Here is a 25173-nt window from a genome sequence, read left to right as displayed (position 1 = left end):
ACCCAGTGCCATCTTTTGTAGTCAGTCCCAGAAAGGGTCTAAGGGCTTTTACCAATCATGGATCTGGAAATCTGTTCTCTAGCGCCAACCACAAAGTTGCAGATGTATCCACCAATGAGGTAAGTGTGCATTTGAGACAGAAAACGAGTGTCGGCCAGCTCACATGTCTAGACTTTGGTGCTGGAAATTCTGGGAAGTTTGTTGTGCTTTGCACAGTGTTCCCATGGAAAGGGCAAAGTTTGTAAATTTACAGACACACAAGTGGGTATATATTTTGCTTGAGGAAAATTGTCTGGAGACCACACTGAGCAAGATAAGGGGTAGTGTACTTCTCACCCCCTTGCACCAGTGATTTCCCATTCTGCTATAGAGGTCACCAGTCTTCTGTTCTGCTGTTAATTGTTCACAGGAACTGAGCCAAGAGGAGAATCCCTGAAAGGCTCACCCAATGCTCCATACAGTGTGCTAGTGTGTAACCTGCATTCTGAGTGACTGGCAACTTGTCCAGAGCATATGGAAGTTCCTCTTGTTTCCACCCCAGCAAAAAGGAATTCCCATGGTAGAGACCACACACATTTAAGGGTTCAGGGTACTTATCAATGGCCGAAAAATCTAAATTTTGTAATGACTTTGTTAAATTCTGTAGTCTTTCCTGATTACATTGATGTATACATTATAGGGTTTCAAATGAAAAATTACCTGTATACACCAAATTTTAAAGTTACAGTCATGTATGCCACCACATCCCCTTTATTTCTGTCACAGAAACCAGTATTATTTCGAAAAGAACTGAGAACTTTCTGTTTCCAACAATTATACGTATGATACATTGTATATGTTGGTAACAGTGCAGGTTTTTAGCGTCTGTAAATGATTATCTTTGCTAGTATTTACTTTTGTTTCGCTGAAGCAGTTTGTTCACGTGTTACTGAATGTTTGTTGCCCAAGTGCTACATATATTTGTGGAAGTACATATCCTTTAGTGTGCAATAAATATGAACTATGACATGCATCAACAAATTCATTAAAAGGAAATTCCGTGGTAATCAGTTCACAAACAAAGCAAGCCACACTGTTGCAAGTAACGTATGTATCAGTTCTTCAGGGAATAAACTCCCACATGGCACACCTCCTGGTGATTCAAATTTTTGTGTTAACAATGACGCTATTTGTAGTGGATTTGTTGTCGTTGATGTGGACATCTTATCTTTTTTGATAAAGGAAGTGGCGAAATGAAAACAATATGATGGTGTAGGCTGTCTGGAAATAACTGAACAACAAAGTAGCAGGGAGGGTTTAGCGTCAAAATTAGTTGTTCTGTGTAGATCCTGCAATAAATCTACATCGAAAATGACTTAGAACATTGTGCATAACTCATATTATGTGAATTTGAAGTTGGTGGATGCAATGCGTGCAATAGGAAAAGGAAAAAAGGCTGCTCAAACGTTTTGTGGTTTGATGGACCTTTCTCCTCCTCCCTAATTAAAAATACTTTTAGGTGCCTTGATGGTTGTGTCTAAAGCATCTATGAAACGTGCAGTAGAAGAAACTGTAAATATTCATGGAACCAGGGACATTTCTATTGCATTTGATGGGACATGGCAACATCGAGGACATTGTTCACTGAATGGTGTTGTAAGTGCTACTTCTCTGGAGAATGGAAAAGTTGTTGATGTTGGGTGCTTACCTAATTACTGCCACACCTGCCATTGTAACACTGGACATATTGAACATCAGTGTTCTAAGAATTATGATGGTTACAGTGGAGGTATGGAGTGTGATGGAGCTCTAAAAGTATTTCAGAGGTCGTGCCCATTTATAACGTTAGATATATGAGGTACCTAGGTGATGGGGACTCTAAAGCTTTCAATAAAATTAATGAGTTCAATGTTTATGGTGATACCTTGGCGACAAAACTGGACTGTTGTGGACATGTGCAAAAGAGGATGGGTGCTAGATTGAGGAAGCTACGAAGAGAAATGAAAGGGAAGTTGCTATCTGATGGAAAATCTCTGTCTGGCCGAGGCAAATTGACAGAAACTGAAATAGACCTCCTTCAGAGTTATTATGGACTGGCCATTAGATGATCTGCACCTCTGAATGATGTCACAGCCATGAGAAAAGCTGTATGGGCCACCTACTTTCATAAGTTGTCCACAGATGACAACCCTGTTCATGGACTTTGCCCTAAAGGAGCAGATTCTTGGTGTGGTTACCAAAAAGCAAAAGAAAGTGGTCAGATATACCATCATAAGTATTCTCTTCCTGAGCCTGTTATGAATGAAATAAAACCAATTTTTAGAGACCTGGGTGACCCTGTTTTGCTTAGTAAATGTCTTCGTGGGGGCACTCAGAATACTAATGAAAGTTTCAGCCATTGCATATAGGAAAGATTGCCCAGGAATGTTTTTGTAGGACTAAATACGTTAAAAGTTGGTGTACTGGATGCAGTGATATGTTTCATTGATGGAGTGATAGGAAGGTAGGAAATCCTGAGAAATTTAGGCATAAAATGTGGCTCTAATATGAAAGATCAACTGCTTGTCTGTGACAGACAATGGGTGCATGAAGCTGAAAGATTCGCTCTTCAAGTTACCAAAGAAGCAAGAACTGCCAAAAGGAATGCCAAGAGGAAGCTTGAAGATGAAGAAATGCTGCAGGATGAAGACTATGCTTCAGGAATGTTCTGAGGCACAGTTTAATTGGACTCATATCTTCATTTGCAATTTACCGCAAGATGTGTTTTTCAGAATTCGGGTACAAATATTTCCTAAAGTTTATAAAGCATTGCTCTAATTTTTTTCTGTATCTTACAGTAGTCCATATGTATGTAGTAGACTGAAGTAAATGCATTTGAAAACTGCTTCCCCAAGAAAATAGTTAAATATACTGGTAAGAAACCTTGTAACAAACCATGGCTTACTAAGGGTATAAAAATATCTTGTAACCGGAAAAGGGAAATGTATCTGACAGCAAGAAAGAGTAGTGACCCAGAAACTATCAAAAATTATAAAAACTACTGTGTTATATTAAGAAAAGTTATTAAAAATCCAGGAATATGTGTATCATGTCTGAAATCAGCAACTCTGATAATAAAATTAAAACAATTTGGAATATTATTAAAAGAGAAACAGGTCAACCAAGAGCAGAGGAAGACAGTATTACCATCAAATTGAATGAAAACTTTACGAACAAAAAGTCAGAAGTTGAAAATATTTTTAATAATCATTTTCTAAATGTTGTGGATATAGTAGGATCCACGTATTCATTAGAAGATGCTAGGCTGTTAATGGAAGAGGCCATACCTATGCAATTTGATACAATTGAAATCTCACCCACTTCTCCCTCTGAAATTAGGAAAATAATAAACTTGCTTAAAAGCAAAAACTCACGTGGAATTGATGGCATTTCCAGCAAAATACTAAAAGCTTGTTCTCAACAGATAAGTAAGATTCTCAGCCACCTGTGTAATAGCTCTCTGGAACAGGGCATTTTCCCTGATAGACTGAAATATGCTATTGTTATACCTTTGCATAAAAAGGGGGATAGATCTGATGTCAACAATTACCGTCCAATCTCCCTTCTAACAGCTTTATCCAAAATTTTTGAGAAAGTAATGTATTCAAGAGTAGCTTCACATATCTGTAAAAATGAAGTACTAACAAAATGTCAGTTTGGTTTCCAGAAAGGTTTTTCAACAGAAAATGCCATATATGCTTTCACCAGTCAAATTTTGAATGATCTGAATAATCGAACACCACCCATTGGGATTTTTTGTGATCTCTCAAAGGCTTTTGATTGTGTAAATCATGAAATTCTGCTAGACAAGCTCAAGTATTGTGGCATGAGTGGGACAGTGCACAAATGGTTTAATTCGTACCTAACTGGAAGAGTGCAGAAAGTTGAAATAAGTAGTTCTCGTAACATGCAAAGATCAGCACATTCCTCAAACTGGGGGACTATCAAGAATGGGGTTCCACAAGGGTCAGTCTTGGGTCCTTTGTTGTTCTTATTATATATTAATGGCTTGCCATTCTATATTCATGAAGAGGCAAAGTTAGTTCTCTTCGCTGATGATACAAGTATAGTAATCACATCTGAGAAACAAGAATTAACTGATGAAATTGCGAATACTGTCTTTCAGAAAATTACTAAGTGATTCCTTGTAAATGGACTCTCACTGAATTTTGATAAGACACAGTACATACAGTTCCGTACAGTGAATGGTATGACGCCATTAATAAATATAGACCTTAATCAGAAGCATATAGCTAAGGTAGAATATTCCAAATTTTTAGGTATGTCCATTGATGAGAGATTAAATTGGAAGAAACACATTTATGATCTGCTGAAACGTTTGAGTTCAGCTACTTATGCAATAAGGGTCATTGCAAATTTTGGTGATAAACATCTTAGTAAATTAGCTTACTACGCCTATTTTCACTCATTGCTTTCATATGGCATAATATTTTGGGGTAATTCATCACTGAGGAATAAAGTATTTATTGCACAAAAGCGTGTAATCAGAATAATAGCTGGAGTCCACCCAAGATCTTCCTGCAGACATTTATTTAAGGATCTAGGGATATTCACAGTAGCTTCTCAGTATATATACTCTCTTATGAAATTTGTTATTAACAACCAAACCCAATTCAAAAGTAATAGCAGTGTGCATAACTATAATACTAGGAGAAAGGACGATCTTCACTATTCAAGATTAAATCTAACTTTGGCACAGAAAGGGGTGAATTATACTGGCACTAAAGTCTTTGGTCACTTACCAAATAGTATCAAAAGTCTGACAGATAACCAACAGGTATTTAAGAAGAAATTAAAAGAATTTCTGAATGACAACTCCTTCTACTCCATAGAGGAATTTTTAGATATAAATTAAGAAAAAAAGAAAAAAAACAAAAATATTAAAAAAATAAAAAAATAAAATAAAAAATAAAAATAAAAAATAAAGAAAAACAAAAAACACATAAAAATAAAGTTGTTATATTAACTTAAGTATGTTGTTAAATTAACCTAATTATGTCATGCATTGGAAAATTCGACTCGTTCCACATCATTACGAAATATCGTATTTATGATCCATGGAACTAGTATTAATCTAATCTAATCTAATCTGAAGCTTTATTGCAGAATCAACTAAATTATAGAGAAAAAAAACATTTTTACTAGGAAAAATATTATAAAAATTAAAATGTAAGATATGATATTTTTTATCGTTGTAATATGCTTAATAGGTGGAATTAAATAGGTCTAGTACCTCAGTCATCATGTCATGCATATCTGGTAATAATGTGGTCTCCTTCAAATGTATAACATTGGATTAAATGGTACCTCAATTTGTGGAAGCATTTTGGGGAAAAGTGCATCATTTTTTTGTAATTTTTTAATAACTTTAAGCAAGTTCAAAAATATTCAAAATACTTCTAATTTATTTAGAAAGTGTGCTGCATTAACTGATATCAACAAAAAAGCTGTAAAAGATACACATTATAAACAGTGCCTGAAAGAAATAGGTGTTCATTTTTACATAATATTGAGCCAGAAAAGTACCCTGTATCCTTAAAAAGGAAAAAAACATTTTGCAAGAAGGAAACGTTAGGTTTGGTACAGAGGTGGATAACTTATGTTACTGCAAGCTACCCCCTAACTACTCGTGTAATCAGTGCGCAATACAGGGAAAAAGTTGACAAGTAAAAACTGAATTGGAAGGTAAATGAAGCAAAAGAATTCTTCTATACAATTTATATATAAATACAAAGATGAGGTGACTTACCGAACAAAAACGCTGGCAGGTCGATAGACACACAAACAAACACAAACATACACACAAAATTCAAACTTTCGCAACAAATTGTTGCCTCATCAGGAAAGAGGGAAGGAGAGGGGAAGACGAAAGGAAGTGGGTTTTAAAGGAGAGGGTAAGGAGTCATTCCAATCCCGGGAGCGGAAAGACTTACCTTAGGGGGAAAAAAGGACAGGTATACACTCGCACACACGCACATATCCATCCACACATACAGACACAAGCAGACATATTTGGTCTTTAAATATGTCTGCTTGTGTCTGTATGTGTGGATGGATATGTGCGTGTGTGCGAGTGTATACCTGTCCTTTTTTCCCCCTAAGGTAAGTCTTTCCGCTCCCGGGATTGGAATGACTCCTTACCCTCTCCTTTAAAACCCACTTCCTTTCGTCTTCCCCTCTCCTTCCCTCTTTCCTGATGAGGCAACAATTTGTTGCGAAAGTTTGAATTTTGTGTGTATGTTTGTGTTTGTTTGTGTGTCTATCGACCTGCCAGCGTTTTTGTTCGGTAAGTCACCTCATCTTTGTATTTATATATAATTTTTCCCACGTGGAATGTTTCCTTCCATTATATTGATATCTTCTATACAATTTTATATACAAATAGGATAAAAAGTGAGCAGAAAGGCCTGAAACAGGCCACCGCCTCACACATTTGATGAAGTTCTGGAGAAGTTATAAATGACAGTAAAGTATAAAAATTAATGATAATATTTATTCTTCAGTGTTGATGATTGCTTTCATACAGAAAAATCGCCCAGAATTGTATATCAGATCATGTGATAGTACAGTGAATGTACCAGAACTCTTGTAAATGATCAGTCTGTAGCCATATGTACAAAAAATTTGTGATGATGTAAATATAGAATGACTCATTGCACTCAGTTATGACTTATCATAAAAATGATCCATGGAACTTTAAACTAACTTCTTTTCTCCCTTTTAGCTAATTTGGAGCACTGATATATAATTTTATTCATATTTATCAGGCTTGCGAACACTGAAATATCACCATGAAATATCTTTGCTGAAACTTGCTTATAAACTTAGGGTCTTGTTGCTTTAGTACTTTGGAAATTTAAGAAGAAAACGATTTGTTGCTCTTTACGTATGATCTGTAATGTTGACATTGTAACTCATTGTTATTATGGGGGGAGGGGGGGAGGCTACAATTAGATATTTAAAGCATTCTGAAATTTTTGAGAAGTTGCCCATTTTGTTGCCATATTTTGAAGATCACATTAGATTAGATTAATACCAGTTCCATGGATCATGAATACGATATTTCGTAATGATGTGGAACGAGTCAGATTTTCCAATACATGACATAATTAAGTTAATTTAACAACATAATTAAGTTAATATAACAACTTTTTATTTATTTTTTAAATTTTTTTAAATAATTTTTTCTTTGGTTTTTCTTTTTTTCTTAATTTATATCTAAAAATTCCTCTATGAAGTAGGAGTTGTCATTCAGAAATTCTTTTAGTTTCTTCTTAAATACTTGTTGGTTATCTGTCAGACTTTTGATACTATTTGGTAAGTGATCAAAGACTTTAATGGCAGTGTAATTCACCCCTTTCTGTGCCAAAGTTAGATTTAATCTTGAATAGTGAAGATCATCCTTTCTCCTAGTATTGTAGTTATGCACACTGCTATTACTTTTGGATTGGGTTTGGTTGTTAATAACAAATTTCATAAGAGAGTATATATACTGAGAAGCTACTGTGAATATCCCTAGATCCTTAAATAAATGTCTGCAGGATGATCTTGGGTGGACTCCAGCTATTATTCTGATTACACGCTTTTGTGCAATAAATAATTTATTCCTCAGTGATGAATTACCCCAAAATACGATGCCATATGCAAGCAATGAGTGAAAATAGGCGTAGTAAGCTAATTTACTAAGATGTTTATCACCAAAATTTACAATGACCCTTATTGGATAAGTAGCTGAACTCAAATGTTTCAGCAGATCATCAATGTGTTTCTTCCAATTTAATCTCTCATCAATGGACACAACTAAAAATTTTGAATATTCTACCTTAGCTATATGCTTCTGATTAAGGTCTATATTTATTAATGGCGTCATACCATTTACTATATGGAATTGTATGTACTGTGTCTCATCAAAATTCAGTGAGAGTCCGTTTACAAGGAACCACTTAGTAATTTTCTGAAAGACATTATTGACAATTTCATCAGTTAATTCATGTTTGTCAGGTGTGCGTACTATACTTGTATCATCAGCAAAGAGAACTAACTTTGCCTCTTCATGAATATAGAATGGCAAGTCATTAATATATATTAAGAACAACAAAGGACCCAAGACCGACCCTTGTGGAACCCCATTCTTGATAGTTCCCCAGTTTGAGGGATGTGCTGATCTTTGCATATTACGAGAACTGCTTATTTCAACTTTCTGTACTCTTCCAGTTAGGTACGAATTAAACCATTTGTGCACTGTTCCACTCATGCCACAATACTTGAGCTTGTGTAGCAGAATTTCATGATCAATGTGACATTGGCTTACAAACTAATTCGGCATTGAGGGTTGCCACAATGTCCAGTTACTGGAATAAGTGGAAGGGGCTCTGTAGCCATTATTTGCACAGTGTTTTCTGTATAAGTCATTTAGTTAAGCTGTGAGTGCCCCTGCACCTAGATTTTCAAGATGTGCTTGATTACGAATTGATTAAAAAAAAGTTATTTGGTATTCCTCTGCTTTTCTAGGTATGTTGCACTTTTTGTGCACTGTGTTTGCGTGGAACAGAAATATTCCTTTGGATGCTCCTGCTTACCAAAACCTACTTCCATACAGACATTTAATGATCTTGGAAGAATTGTTAAAGGGAGGCCACAGAACTACCAGCATGTTCCACGTGCTCTCAAGACTATAACAGAGTCCTTGTTGCAGCTATAATATACAGTAGATCCCTCAAACAAAAAAAAGAAAGTACAGGTTATGCCCGTCTAAAAGAATGGCTGCAAAAAGTGACCCACAAAACTACCATCCAACATCCTTGTCATTCATTTGTTGTAGAATCTTGGAACATATTCAGAGTACAAATGTAATGTGGTATCTCAAGCAGAGTGACTTTCATACTAACCAGAATGGATTCCAGAAATGTCAATCTTATGAAACCTGTAATCAGTGCCTGCAACAGCGTCCCTGCCACCACACGACCGCGGGTCACACATTGTGCAATCCACAGCCAGGAACTTGTGGCCCACACACAGTGATGTTCAGCCAGTCAGTGCAGGTGTGGAACCAGACCGTGTCCACAGTGGTCCCTGTCTGTAGTTGCCTCCGCAGTATCATAGCAACACTGGCCTGTTTACCCTTATGAAATAGCTACATACTGACACCGCTCCAGTGACATTGTGCCAAAGTTGCTGTTGACGGCTGAATTCGTATACCATCAGGGCTCTTACACATGCATGTGGCATCGCACTCTGCAATCTCGGCCTGGACTACACTACTACTGCTGCCTCCACACCTCGCCATTTGGATCAACCTTGTCTGGACTTCTGCTCTGCTCAGTACGTGACCTTCTTGGGATTGCTACTGTGCAGCAACCTGACCTCTGGACTTGTCCACAGACTTTGTTACTTTCCATCACAGCTGCTGCTCTCAGCCTAGCCACCAGAGTTGTGTATAATTCTTTTTCTGTCGGCGCTTACGGAAAAATAAACTTTATTGCTTTCTCATGCCTTCTGTTATTTGCAGCACCTCCATTCACAGATAACACAAAGCCCAACTCACACTTTTTTTCAGATCACATCCTGACTTGGCTTGAACCAGGGCAGTCAGGTATCACCTAACATGCTGACTTGCCATGCACTGAGGCAGTCGAGTAGTTGCAGTGTTTCTTGACTACTGAAACACATTCACAAACATGCTTATTATTGAAAATATGATTGTATGGGATATAAAGTCAGATTTGTTACTAGTGTCATGGCTATCAAATTTTATCAGTGGAAGGCATGGCATGGATGTAAGGATGGGGTGAAACTTTATTAAGAGTAATATGAAGACATCGTGCGAGATGGGGTGTCAGACAAGTGTCTAGACTTGAACCAGTTCTCTGTATGAAATTAAGACTTGCGGAAAGCCAGCTGAGGAAACTACAAAACTGTAATGGCCAATGTGGACAACGAGCTTGGGCGCCACAGTGACGAGCAGATGCTGGCACGCAGCCATATTGCTAGAGAAGGTTCTGGAGAAATCTCAGTCCTAGGAAGACCGTCAGAAGGGCAAGCGGAAAACAACTCTACAGGAGAAACTCGCATAAGAATCCTAGTGCAGTGGACTGAAGTCTGTGAAGAGTGACATTTGGAAGTCAGTGCCACGAGACAGGAGACTTCACCTGGAAGCGGTTGCTGTGAGTACTTGTCAGGAACAATGCCACTGCCAAGCCTCGAAGCTGCTATAGAATGAAACTTCGATAATGATGATGATGATGATGATGATGATGACGACGATGATGATGATGATGATGATGATGATGCAGTAAGACACCGTGAAGACTGTACACATTCTAGACAAATGAGTTTCCAATCAGTGTCCAGCAACAGCCATTACCTTGAGTTCGCAATGAGTAATATCTGATGTTTCAGACTACTGGAAAGAACAGTTGGTGTCTCAGACTTGTATCCAATTGTGATAAAAGTATTTGATTGTCTATTGTCAGAATGAGTTGCAGGCATAGGGCTTGTCTCTGAAAGTGAAAGGTACTGGGAGTTGCTCTAAAGGCCTAACATACACTGTAGTAGTGTGTATTCATTGAACTGCAGTCATATATAGCTACTGTAGGCCATGTCTGTGGATAGGGTTAAATAACTCTCAAAATATTTTTTTCCTAAAATGAATCCTTCAGTGTTTTCTCCCCTATTCACTTCCTACAGATCACAACTTCTTCTCCGTTCCAGAATAACCTGTGCTGAGCACCCTAAGACTCTCTCCATCTCACTCCATTAAAGGTGACATAGTAGACGTCACCAAACATCATCAGCATCCCAACAGTAATATGCAGGCTATACCATCAACCTTGGTGGTGATAGAACCTGTGCTGTGATGCGGCAGTGGATTGAGGATTTCTTTGTGGGGAGAGTGCGGCTTGTTAGCTTGGATGGAAAGTTATTGACAGGCATAGAAGTAACTTCGTGTGTGTCCCAGGGAAGTATTGGAAGCCTTGCAGTTCATGTTTTGTATTAACGACGTTGCAGGCAATACTTACAGTAACCTCAGATTTTTCACGGATGATCCAGTTATCTGTAATGAAATTTTGATGGAAAAGAGGCGCTTCAGCTCAGTATCTGATTCTACATCTTGAAAAAGTTTATGTTGAAGGTGTATCGTGCTGGGCCCCATCATGCCTAAATGACATATTATTGCAATGTTAAGGGTGTATTTGGCAGTAATAAAAGATACAGCCTGAGAGCTGAAGTACTCGGCTCTCTTAAACCATCATCTTAGCGTGCGTGCCTCTTTGGTTTGGTGCCATGCAGTGAGTCCAAATCAGTGTTGAGGGTTATCAACGAATATTAGAAACTGCCCTTGAATGAGTGTTATGTAAGTTTAAGATAACATTGTGCTCAGTTATGGCCTTGGCCATAAACAAAACATTGTAATAAGGAAACATGGTTCAATATTTTAATTTGACACATTGTAGGACATATGTTCAGGCGAATATTTTGTCTTGTTTTGATCGTAGGAATTGTCCACAAATGTTTTACAGGCACTAAAAAAATTTCCTGTGACTAAAAATAACTGGTTAATACTAATGTGTAAACCAATATGTAGATACGTATCTAGCAGAATGTTACACGCTTAACATCCATCTATGTTCATTGCCTTACTGTGCAAACCACCGTGGAGTGCATGACAGAGGCTACTTTTCATTGTACCAGTTATTAGGGTTTCTTACCTCTCCATTCATGTATGGGGTGCAGAAACAATAATTGCTTAAATGCCTCTGTGCTCACTATAATTAATGTAATTGTGTTTTCTCACTTCATTGCGGAGTGATATTTAGAGGGCTGTAGTGTGATGCTGTATTTTTCACTGAGTACTGATGCTTGAAACATCATAAGAAGACTTTATCGGGTGATTAGCACGTGTCCTTAAAAGTGTCTACTGTTTCAGGTTTTTCAGTGCCACTCTCCAGTGTGTCAAACAAATCTTTCGCCATTTGTGCAAACCCTTCTTTGTATACGTTAATTACCACATTTTAGTCCTATTTGGTACAGGTCCTACACGCTTCAGCAATATTTCAACATGGGATGCATGAGTGTTTGTAAGCAGTCTCTTTCATAGACCGATAGCATTTTCCCAGAACACTACCAGTGAACCCAAGTCATTGATATTGTCATGTGATACAATTTTTCTACTCGCCAAGCTGTGTGACAGGAGAAAATGATGTACAAAAAAAAAAAAAGTTTTATGTATGCAAGCTTTCAGAGCCAGAGGCTGTTCCTTGTGGCAGAAGGGTTGAAAGGGAAGGAAGAGGTAGAGTTCGGAAAAGTCACTAAGAACCCTGAGTCAGGGGGAACTTACCAAACAGGATGAGAAGAAAAGACTCATCCAGTGCGGTAAATCTCTGCTGACCTGGTGTTCTGGATGACTTTTCCAAAATGTACCCCTTTTCCTAAACCTCTCCAACTGTTCCTCTTCAACCTTCTGCTGGAAGGAGGAGCCACGAGCTCAGAAAGTTTGCATGAGTATAATCTTCTTTTACGTGTGTGTTCTGCTGTTGTTTAGCGTGTAGATTTTTTATCTATCAAACTACATTATATTGTTAAAAAGTGATAATTTTTGTTAGAATATTCATGAAGATGGACTAAAAGTGCACATTCTCATTAGTAACATGAAACAATTTTCGCCTAAGATACTGGGTAGATGAATATAATTGACTGGGCCCACTTAAAGAACAATGTTGCATTAGTTAACAAACCACAATTTTGTATCTAGCTTGACAATCAATGCATTAATATCTGGAGAAAATGTTTAACGCGCAGCATTTCTTTGATTTGTACGTGAAACAGTCCATTACAGTGACTGTATGGGTATGAAGAGGCATCAGAAGACTTGTTCTGATAGATAGCAGAGTTCATGATACCTTTTGCTGTGGCTTATGCTGGTGCACTGGCAGTAATTTCCTTTTGATGAGTGATAATGGGAGTTAGTTACAATGTGTTGTATCAAGAACATGAGAATGAACATCCTACTTCCATTTGTTTAATTGACAGAAGTTGTTGCATGCTCAAGAGTAGAGCATTGCTCTTTGATGGACTAGCCACAGTGAGATTGCTTGTGGCATACTAATTTCTGGTTGCCAAATTTTATTAAATGTCTTTAATACGGTATTTGATTTATAACCCATCCTAATTATTATAAGATTATGGTCACAGTTACCACCATATTTTGCTGATGCATTTTTGTAAATTTTTTTGATTATTGTCTAATGTTTTAAGGTGTTTGAAGCAAAGGAGTCATTGATGTGAGTAAATTTCTAATGGGAACACTACTCAATCAGTGTAATGTGCTTTTCCACTTCAAATAACAGAAAAGTGTGAATATTATTTCTACAGTTGCAGATTTGACAGCAGAAACTTTCCACTTGCAGTGTCTCAAGATTTTCTGTGATCCAAAGTTTAATGTACTTTTCTTTCCTAATAATTTTTCAGCAATAGCAGGCAACTGTAGTAGTATCATTGCACGAGAAGAAAGAGACCTATGGCTCTCATCTTCGTCTACATGATTTTTCAATGATGATAAAATCATCATCCATAAATAAATCTCATTATTTTAAGTCAACCATTTCACTTGTGGAATGAGTACTGTTAGTCAGTTATTGGTGCAAATTTCTGCACAGAGATCTACTGGTAAAATTAACTTACGGTATCTGTATTATACACTATCTGCAAACAGTTAATGTTATTTCAAAAATCTCGTTCATTTCCACTCTTTTGTAAGGAATTGTATCTCACCTAACAGTTCTGTAAAATCGAGATAACTTGCCATCTTTATAACAACAAACCACGTTTATGAAACACGCTGAGTAGTGGCCTGTTGGAGCTAATACTGTCTATCTCTGTGTTCAGGAAATCAGCAGAGAATTGAAGAGATCCTGGGCCCCACTGGACGATGTTACATTACCTGAGGTTATACTCAACCCTATCCTGGGGGATTCTGATGAGTACATCCTGCAGGTACTGAGAGATACTGAAACAGCATAATGAAAGTATTCTTGTAGGAAATCTCAGCTCAGCTAATATTCTGTGAGTAGAATATGCATACTGTAGCAAGAGCACCTCATGCATCTAGGCATTTACTCTGCAGCATTACTTAGTGGTCAACACAAACTGCTCACTGCAAGAATCTGTAATCCGCTGTCAAATATGAGCTGCTGCAGATACAATGTGGTATATCTTTTAAGTAAATTTAAAACATTTACTCTGTGGTCACTTGGAGCAAAATATTTTATTGTCAAGAAGAACAATACAGTTCAGTTTTATTGGTGATTATATCCACAGGAGTCATTTGAACTGGTTGTGAATAGGGCATAAAGCTTACACGCATGCCTGTCTATCTGATGATTTCCTGAAAGCAACTTTTATTTGTTGTGGAGGCTTCCTGGTACAATCTGTGATAAATTTAAAATGGTCTACATACTTTCCCATTTAATCGACAAATAAAAATTGTTAAAACTTACAGGTCTCGGTATATGTATGGGACACAGAATTTTATGTTGAATACAGTGTTATGGTTATTTATGTATTCCTACACGACCAATTTTGTCACCTGTATCAGAAAAGTGTACAGAGTCAACTGAGATGAGCTACAATCAATGTATAGCATCTGAAACATTTTATTTGTTTGTCTCAACTGTTTTAAGTTAAATGACTGTGGTAATGTTTGCCAGGGTTCCAGGTGTAATGATTAAAGCAGTTAACTTGTATGTGCATAACTTGAGCACATAGCCTTCTCTCTCCTGTTTTGTTTTGCATGCTATAAATATAAGCATGTCGTTGTACTTTTTATATCTTCATCAGACCTGTTTTGCAGAAGATATGTGCATTCCTTGGGGAAGATATTTAAAGGCTTAGGAAGTGAGCAGTTATTTATTTACAACCACTAGTCTAAATGAAGAAAGATGTAGTGAAATGTACTTTTTTATGGTGCTGTGCCTGAGATTTTGAAAGATAACCACTAAGCCATTAATGTTAAGTTGTTGGGTTCAGGAGCCAGTTAAAAGGAGGGTGTATAATATATCATTCCAATAATCACCGAAGACTTATGTAAGCAGTTCTGTGCAAGTTTGAGAACATTTTGTACACTATATTAGTGAAGGTGTGTGGATTAATATTGTAAAACAAATGCACAAAGACTGTTTCATTTTGCCAGCTATTAATATTGAGTCTGTGCAATGTGACAAAGGTAGTCACAAAATTATACTGTTGGGATCAATGTAGATGTTTTTGACACTTGGGAAGTCTGCATTAATAATATTTTGAGAAATGTCTTAGATTAAATATAGTTAACATGATTGCCTATGTCATTCAAGGCATTGGGTGTATAACATCTGTGATATCTTAGGAATTAGAGTTCAACAGCAAACTAATGGGGTTGCAAGATGTCCCCTTCCTAATAACATTAAGTCACGTCCAGAGCTGTAAGGTGCATACTATGAATAAACGTATCTGTAGTGTGTTTGATCGTTATCGTTTCCTATTTTGATGTCCTTTACAGTTATATATTTTTAATTGATGCAGTTTGTTTATGAGATACTGTTTGTAAACAACAGTTGTGAAGTTCCACATGCCTCGGATGCAGCTTTTAAAGTAGTTGTATGTGTGTTGAGTATAAAAGTGCTTTTAATATTGTGTAGTAATAAGTGTATTGGAATACAGAGATGTGGAAACATTAAAGTTTGGAGATTATAAGAAATAGGTTTTAAATAGAAATTGTATGATGCAAGTGCTCTCTTCCTGCTGGCTGCCCATTATAGAATCTCAGGAGACACCTGATTGTTACATCTAGTCAGGAAATGCTGGAGGCACACTACATAATGGAGAAAATATGACTCATTTACATACATACATACATACATACACAATTAGATTCAATAAATATTGTTGCAAACTGTACTAAAAAAAATGTAGACTGCTGAGGTTATACACAAGTAATGTGTTCTTTCCAAGAAAGACTGATTTATTATATTAAGAACCATGGTTTGATAAGAATTAGAAAACAGCAACTAGAAATTTCCTACACCTGTACCCATTCCTATAAAATGTTACTGATTTACTTTGAGAAAAAGTACTGAAAATGAATTTACTAGTGTTGCTCATATAAGTTAATAGCTTAATTTAGTTCATATTATCACTCTCCATTACATTTCATTTATAGGGCTAAGAATCAATACTGGTTTGTAGAACATCAGAGCTCAGCTATTGTCTGCCTATTGCTGAAGATAAGATATTCATTTATAAAAGTATAAATTTAATGTTGCAGTGTTTCCACTTGTTCCAAAGTATTGAAGTGAATTTGATTTTTGCTGATCTCCTACACTCCCCCCCCCTCCCCCCTTGCTTTCTCCCCCCCCCCCCCCCCCCAAATGCACATACCTTCAAACACTTGAAAAATTACCTATTTGAAAAGTGCCATAAAACAATAAAATATTTGTAATACTACCTACACTGCAACTCTAAATTCCACAATGGCACAACAGACTGAAACTGTGGTTCACATGACATTAAATGCTCAGGGGCAGCTGGCAGTTGAGTTCAATGACATTCTTATGTATCAGTCTCAACCTTGTAGCCATTTAATGTTTCCATATTCTAAAAAAGAGTCATTTAGAAGAGAATTTATTTTTATTTACCATACTGCCATATTTTACATAATGCACTGAAAAGTAAATTTTAAGCAGAAAATATATTAAAGATCAAAGATCCTAAAGTACAAGCACACTGCAGAATTTTTATGTCGTATGGAGATGTATTTAAACAACCGTGGTGAGCATAAATGGTTGTGCAACATGGAGAATAAAAAGCTAATAGAATTCAGCTGAACTGAAGGGTGCACATCAGGTACATTGTAGTTATTAGACAGCGGGACTTAAAACTAGAATAAAAGAGAACACCGTTTTGTTACTGGAATTGTTCTGAATCACTACATTTTTATAACTACAAGGTTCAGTGTGTGTACATCTATTGGTTTTTTATTAATCCTTTCTAAGAAGATGCCTTAATGATATTTGTATGTGATTTAAATTTACATCAGTACATACTGTGAGCGTTCCATTTATGAATGTGAGCAGTGAGGCATCACTTTCGATCTTTAAAGACTTTGTCATCAGTATTAGGAAGCTCACTAGTAAAGAAATATACAGCAGTATTATGCCTTGATAGCATGTATCCCTCAAACATTTGTGGATATAAGAATATAGAGGGCCTTATTTTTGTTACTAACTTTTGTAAATCATCATTCCAAGAAGTCTTTTTTTCCTTTTTTAATTAGACTATAGAAGATTTGACTTGTTTGCTCTTTGGAATGGTGAGTTGAGAAGTACCTGACATCTTTACAAATGCACATGTGAAATCTGTGTAATTATGATTTTAAATGTAGCTGTGGTGTATATAAATGTGATTGCTGTTTACATCGGTATCAGTAGTTGATGATGGGATGCACAGAAAAATACAAAATTGTTTTCATTAAAAGGATGTTGCGAAGTTTTATCTTTTGTACTGTATTTCGCTAGTCAGTGTCAGGCCTGTACGAGGTAAAAGACCTATTGTTACCTTTTATACATATAGAAACTGTATGAAAGATGTATTAACTCATCCATATAAACATACAACTTAACAGGAAATGGTTGGCTAGAAATTTTCTCTTTGGACAGCTTAAAATTTATAGTTGATTGTACTGGGAAAAATAATTGATTAATAAAAACATGTATCATGTCTTCCCGTAGCCAACGAAACAAGATATTCGCCATTAATAAGCTATTCACTAAGGACCAGACAGTACCTACAAAAATAGTTTTTTGTTAATAATAGTTATAATGAATAAAAAGAGTGTGTGTGTGTGTGTGTGTGTGTGTGTGTGTGTGGGCGCGCTCGCGTGTGCACATGTGCTTTTACATGTAGATTACTGCAGTAATAGAGCACTGATTTTTCATAGTTGTCCTTGTGAATTTTTAAGATTGATTTCAGAACTGGAGAGGTGTAGAAAATAATAACTGTGATTAACTACTAGAACATTTTAAAAAAATATGAGATGCTAAATAATTGCCATCAAAATGGACAATGTAAATTTGAAATACCGTAATAAAAGTATGATGGCAGTGTGATAACTAACAGGTTTATGTGTTGACTTTTTTAAAAATTACTAGAACACTTTATGCAGAGGGGGCAAGGAATATATCCTGTTATGGGGTCCTTTATTTACTTGTACATATCAGATCAGTAGAGATTATCCTGCCAATAAAACTATTTGATCCCATTATGGCACCTTGTATTTTGTGAGGTAGGAGAAATGCCTTCTTGTCTCACAGTTCTTCTATTAATAGCATTTTTTGCATCCAAGCCATTTTCATTTGGTTTTCTCCACACTAATGTATGTAGGTTTCTGTATTTGTTACTCAGACAGTACATATATATTCTATAAATAACACATTTGTACTTCACGCTGTTTCTCCTTGCAGCACTTGTTTCTTAAAAAGAAAAGAGTAAAAACTGAAGCTGAAGCTTAGATAGTTGTATTCTTCTTCTTCTTCTTCTCTCTCTCTCTCCTCTCTCTCTCTCTCTCTCTCTCTCTCTCTCTCTCTCTGTGTGTTTGTGTGTGTGTGTGTGTGTGTGTGTGTGTGTGTGTGTGTGTGTGTGTTTTGGGAGCAGTGCAGTTTTCTTGTAGAGACATTCTTGTATTTGAGTGATTGATTGGATTTTTGTGGATGGCTCGTGTAATAAGACATTCTGACAATGGTGCTTTTCATGTGTGTTGCCATTCTATGTATCTGGAAGATTTTAATATCCTTTGATTAGTGTAACATTTTTAGGTGATGAGAACCTAGATTAGATTAAATGTGCAGTGAAATATCATCATAAAGAATTGTGACACTTAAGTATCAAAGTTGTGAACTGATCCAGTGAAATGTTTTGGATTTAAAAAGGCAACATTTGTTTATAGTAGAAAAATTTTGGTTATATTGGAAATATGAACTCAGACGAACTTTCAGCAAATTTTGTACATTAAAACATGCAAAGAGCCAGAATGACGGACTGACTGACTGACCGACCGACTGTTGATTGAAAGAAACTGAACAGTAATCAGATTGTATAGGTTGTGTAACTGCATGATCTTAATTCAGTCCAGAGGTTTATGATTTAGCACAGTCCTTGAACTGTGGGGTACAATTCATATTAACATTTCAACTCTTCTATCCATATGCGGTTGTTGCTGTTGTATGTAAAATGCATGTCTGTTGTATTTTAGATCTGTGAATTTCTCTTGTCCTATATATTTGTCAACCTTGTGTATAGTTGGTGTAGCAGTACTGTTGTATAGTACACAGTCAGGTGTTTCCAGCTAAAAATGTTGTAAAAGTTTTAGACTGGAACAACTGAAGTGTGTAGCTTCTGAAATAAAGCAGGATAACAATAGCTCCACTTAATTACAGCAATAGTTCTGCTTAGATATGCCACTCTGTTGAAAGATTAAAAATTGACTGATGAAGTATCAAGAAAAATAAAGTTGCATAAGAATGACAAGAAGATAATCAATGCTATAGTGGGTAGTGTGCTCAATGAAGTTGCTATACTTCCTGAACCAACCAGCATACACAATAGCCAAGTGCCGCCTCCATAAGACTTCAAAGAATTATAAGTGACAATTACAGATCAAAAATCTCATGTTCTTTGTATTCTTAATGGTCCAGTCTGCCTTCATTGAAGTTTGTTCCTTCACATGTCCTTGCTCTTCATCAGTTCTCAATTTCAGCATAATTTGTTTAAAGTGTGTTAACCACACACACATCAATTGCTGCTGAATACATGAGACATTAAAACTCAAATGTTGTGCTTGTAAAATGTCTTTGATTACCTAATAGTGTGAAAGTGTTTAGTTAAATAATTTTCACTTAAAATTTACAAAAATAAATTCTCCCTCTCCCTCCCCCTCCCTCTCTCTCTCCCTCCCTCCCCCTCTCCCCCTCCCCCTGTCTCTCCCTCCCCCCTCCCCCCGTCTCTCCCTCCCCCCTCCCCCCTGTCTCTCCCTCCCTCTCTCTTTCTCTTTCTTTTTCTCTCCCCCCCTCCCCCCCTCTCTTTAAAAAGCAACAATGCTATTTTAAAAGTAAGTTAGACAAAATGAAGATACGATGTGATATTCAGTTTACAGAAACTGAGGGCCTCGGGACAGATAAGTGTGTATACAGCTGCAAGAATTTATTAAACATTCCAACAGTTTGCATGTTTGCTCTAATGCGAAGTGATGGCGAGTTGTTTTGCCAACTGCTATTGAAGTGCCTAGTTATGGGCCCTGTTATTGTTCTTGGCAAAAGAGTAAATGATTTGCATTAAGATTAGTATAGCGAACATATTTGGTATTACTATTATCAGAAATACTGAGCATTTGATTTCAATGTTGTCTCAGGGAGCCAAGTGTTTGATGCTGGCAATTATTGCCCATACTCTTTTGGTGATAATATGCTTACTCTGGATAGTTCATTGTGAGTACTTACCTCTGTTATGGCCTGACTTAGAATATTATTGTAACTCCAGCAGTACTGATAATTTTGGCAAATGTAGTTTTCAACATTCCTACTCCACTTTTGTCTCATATTTCATTAGTTCTTTACTCTCATAAAATGCAGTTCCATTAACAAAATATTTTTTCTATATAAGTAATTGATAGGTTACCTAATGGTTGTATATGGATTGTTATTATATTAGATATCATTATGTTCATTGCCGTTACAAGAACTCATTTTGAAGTAAACATCTCTCAAAAAATATTATTTGAGACAGTTTGTGTTATGTAGACATTTAATGAGGGCACATCTAAAGTTGCGAGCAGTGAGTATAACAGTGTTCATGTTGATAAGGGGCTATATAGGTATGTCTTTAACAATTTAATGTTAAAGCACATAAAATGAGAGATGAAGTTCCACAGGGTAATAAATATACATAGACACATGTGTAAAGTGTTTTAAGAATCTGTATTTGTTGAACTATTCTATTGCACTGTGCTTTCTAGTTCAAATATATTTTTAAGAGGACCCTTCACTGATTACACAAAATAGGAATGTCACTTTTAGCCTATAATACATTTCTTGCTTTGCAAAGTTCCAAGGTTAAATATATTATGTTCTTTCATGGTTACTAGTACATCATTCCATTGGCATTTTACTTTGTGTTGCTGCAGCACATGCTGCACACAGGCAGTGTATTCTGTGCCACAAATGTAAGTTGTGTGCCTAATTAATTAGCAAACAAGGTGATTTGATAAGGGTTGGGGAGGTGAGTTGCTATGCTCTCTTTCTTAGAACTGTTCAGCTATTTACTGTTTACTTTTTCTTATATTTTTAGATTTGCAAATAAAGCCTATATAACCGTGTTCTTCTTTCTTAGAGCTCACCCTCCCCCCCCCCCTTTTTTCACTCTTTGTGAACAATTATTATTATTATTATTATTTTTTTTTTTTTAAGACAGGTTCCCTATACCACATGAATGCTCGGCCTTAGGTTTAATTCACTGACATTCCAGTATCTTCCCATCATGTTGCAAGGATTTCAGCATATTGCCAGAGGAATCAGGAGAGTATAACTGACAAGGGGGACATACTGTTGATGTACAGGTGTTTCTCATAGCATTATTGTTGTGGGCAATTTGAAGTTCATGTGACACCACTTCTATGGAAGGTTATGTCAAGTGAGTAGTTTGTACACAACTTTGTGGCATTTATTTGTGGAAATGCAAGTTAATCATACATCAAAAAGTTGCCTTCCTGTAAAAGATATATCATTTGTATTGTGCATGTTCAGGGATACTATCTACATTGTGCAAATGGTGAATGTTCACTGTGTTTTGCAGTCCATAGTTCAGCCATATTAACAGGTTGCGGGTGTGCCATATGAGAAGAATGTTCTTGTTACTTCCTCAGATTGTCAGAGGATGCTGTTTCCATTTCTTTGTTGGTGGGAACTCTGGAATGTCCGTGAAGGGATTCAGAGTTGACAATGGTAGAAGAAATTTGAAGTTCTTCTTGAAATTATTTTCCTTGCCTGCTTCTTTTCCCACTAAATCATTGTGAGAAACAGACCTGTGTCTGTTCTGCCTCTGACCCGTTCACTTAAGCTGAAGGACACCCTGAAATATTGCTAAATTATAACTGAGGTGTTTCATTGGTGAAACTCTTGTCAGAGAGAGAGAGAGAGAGAGTAACTGTTAATCTGCATTAAAAGATTAGTCATTACCATAAAAAATATTCCAGAATGGAACTAAATTGTTGACATTGCTTGCTGGTTGCAAATGTGATTCAGTACAATATTTAGCCTCACCATTGCACTTCACTTGCTGTCCCATTCTTGCTTCATAGATACAATTGCAATGTCTATTGCAAAAAAAAGAAAAAGGGCACTCTGGGAAATAGATATTAAACTTCATCACAAAAGTGGGAGAAATCATATCATAAAAAATCCGATTGTATTAGTCACTAGAGATTTCCTGTGGCATATTGTAAAAGCAAACATATGTAGTTTCCTTAGATTTCCTGAATTTCATCTTAAGTATTTGTATTCTGGTATCCCTCAAGAGAGCCCTAGTATATGTGCCTTTGGGTGTTGTTCTGTGGAGACTTAATTCATATTTTTACTCTTCTGTCCATTGATAAAATGATAGGACACCAAATAATTAATGGAGAAGAATTGTGTGTTATTAAGGAAGTAAGTTTAATTGGTAATATCTAAAACTGTCATGCATTGGTTTTGTAGCATTTGCAAATTGCCTCATAAGATATAGAACTCTACAAAGAATTTATTTTATTACAAAGTATATTTTACGCTTTAAATTGAAAGGTGTCACAGAAATATTCCCTAGAAAAATTGTGTAGAAATGGCGTGGACACCACTCCCTCTCCTTCCCCTTCTCTCTCTCTCTCTCTCTCTCTCTCTCTCTCTCTCTCTCTCTCTCTCTCTATCTGTGTGCACGTTTTACTTCATTATGTTGAGTTTTTCAGTCATTAAATTAAATGTTAGAAATAAATTGAGGATTAATCCAGCTGAATGCAATTTCAGAGATATAAGTATATGTGAATGGATAAAACACAAAGGAAGACAAGAGTTTAAATGGAAGACTGGATAGTGGTTGCAATTTATTTACTGCATTATAAAATTACGCAGAGTACCAGTGAGGTGATAAATGAAATAATAAATTATTATAGAAAGAAGTTAAAATTCTGATTGGTGTGGAAAGGAGGTGTAGAGTGTAAGGTGAACTGTGGGGGTAGGGAGGGGGGGGGGCATAACAATGTAAATTTGACAAATCCTGATTTGAAAACAGCATCACACATGGATGGTTTCAAATAGTGTGGTTCTTAAGGTGTGTTTTGAATTGGGAAAGGAAGTAAGTGCATTTTTGTGCAATAGAATAACCACTGTATATTTGTTCATCAAAAACCTTCAGTCTTGGTTTCTTTCATTATAAACGAACTAGGCCAATCTCATTTTCAGTTAACAACATTTGAAATTATACAAATATGCAATAGTATGACTAAATTTGTTTTTCATTACTCTGTACCTTTTTATCATATATCCTTGTATAAACCTTATTGTTTGTGACAGAAACTATTACAGTTTAATAGTGTAAAATTTACTATATTGATCCTTGTGCAAATTATTTCCCTTAAACGATTTTACAAATTCTTATGTAAAACTAAAAATATTTTTTGCACTGTTCACTTCTAAATGATCATTTCCTTGTTACGGAAAGATTTATTTAATTTTCTAAATGTATAGCTTTGAGCCTTTCCGCATTTTTCCCAATAAAAATTAAGCATTGTAGGTGCTCAAGAATCTCTCTCTGAAGCTCATATTGTAAACAGTCTTTTAGCACTGGTTAGATTTCCAGTGGTGCATGTAGACTTCTTTGTGGAAATTGTTTATAATTGTAAAAATGTTGTACATTATTTATCACAAAGATAGAATTGAGAGCAAAGAGTGAGGCATTAAACAGTGTGAAAATTTAAACATTTAGTTTGTTGGCTTAAGTTTGCATATTAATGTGAATCTTCACAGTGGGAGTGTAAGACCCTAATAAAGTCTGAAACAGAATTAACACTGTGATGTTTTTAAATTGAGGTTTTAACATTTTCAATGTTTCCTTCATTCCTTTTCTTTCAAAACCAACATGTATGTTGGAATATTGCATCTATAAACTGGGTAGTTGTTTTTTGTGAATGAATCTAGTATTACTCTTTGAGTTACTGATTTTGGAACAGTGATTTTTATAAGGCGGAAAATTATATTCATTTGTGTGAACAGTTTGTTGTAATAGACTGATACTTTTGTGTGGATGTTTCATGTAATCAGATTGGAAATGTGTAACAGAAATTTATCGTTCTATCGTTCATAGAATAAGAATACATTGAACATTTTTGTAGACTTCAACAATTTTTGTGAATTTTGGGAACTCACTTTTATAACCACAGCCTTTCATTTGAGTGCAAAATATTGGGTTAATGGAAAATTGTGTTTTTGGCATAGTAGGCTAAAAGCAAAATAATTTACTCATTACCATATTCACAGGAGATTTTTTTCACATTAATAAGCATTGTAATATGGTAGCCATAGCTATTTTCCTCAGAGCTTAAAGCAAAATGTATCCACTTTAGAGGAGGAAAGAAGATATTTTTCAGCACAAGGCTACCTAACATGTTTTTACTAATAGATTATGTTTTATAATTCCTAATGTGTGCTTAGTTTTATTTCTTTAAATAGAAAATGAAGAACTAGTAAAAAGCAACACCAAAGGATTAGGAAGAGATAGATGTAAGTAAATAGATTTCATTATTGTACTGTTTTGTTAACATTATTGACTCTGATGCTTTGTGCATTGTTACACTACAAAATTTGAGACATTGTTGGATACATTATTATCTGTGCATTTATTTTTCGTACAGTAGTATTATAAAATACATTTTTTCTGGCATTCATAGTCACTGCTACATTGTAATACTTTTTGCAGAATGCATACTCTTGAAATGAGTTTATATTAATAAAAATTGTATCTACAGTTTGGTTAAATAAATTCTGTCGATTTTCACTTTGATCAAATTGTGATATAATTCTTAATGTG

General features: G+C 35.9%; 1 protein-coding gene across 2 annotated transcripts in view; it reads left to right on the top strand.

Annotated features, from left to right (window-relative positions):
- Nucleotides 1-15532, top strand: part of LOC124798502 (F-box only protein 33) — an 80800-nt gene extending 65268 nt beyond the window's left edge. Inside the window, exon 7 of one of the 2 annotated variants that reach the window (XM_047261939.1) lies at nucleotides 13924-15532. In XM_047261939.1, coding sequence (XP_047117895.1) covers nucleotides 13924-14058 — 135 coding nt within the window. In that variant the 3' untranslated portion in view covers nucleotides 14059-15532. Of the gene's footprint in view, nucleotides 1-8550; nucleotides 8793-13923 lie in introns of those variants that run through there. The other variant, XM_047261940.1, reaches the window with a different exon arrangement.
- Nucleotides 15533-25173: the final 9641 nt, after the last annotated feature.

The sequence above is a fragment of the Schistocerca piceifrons genome, chromosome 5 (assembly GCF_021461385.2).
Source record: "Schistocerca piceifrons isolate TAMUIC-IGC-003096 chromosome 5, iqSchPice1.1, whole genome shotgun sequence".
NCBI classification, from domain to species: domain Eukaryota; kingdom Metazoa; phylum Arthropoda; class Insecta; order Orthoptera; family Acrididae; genus Schistocerca; species Schistocerca piceifrons.
The sequence above is the reverse complement of the archived record's forward strand: the minus strand, read 5'-3'. Positions and strand labels throughout refer to the sequence as shown.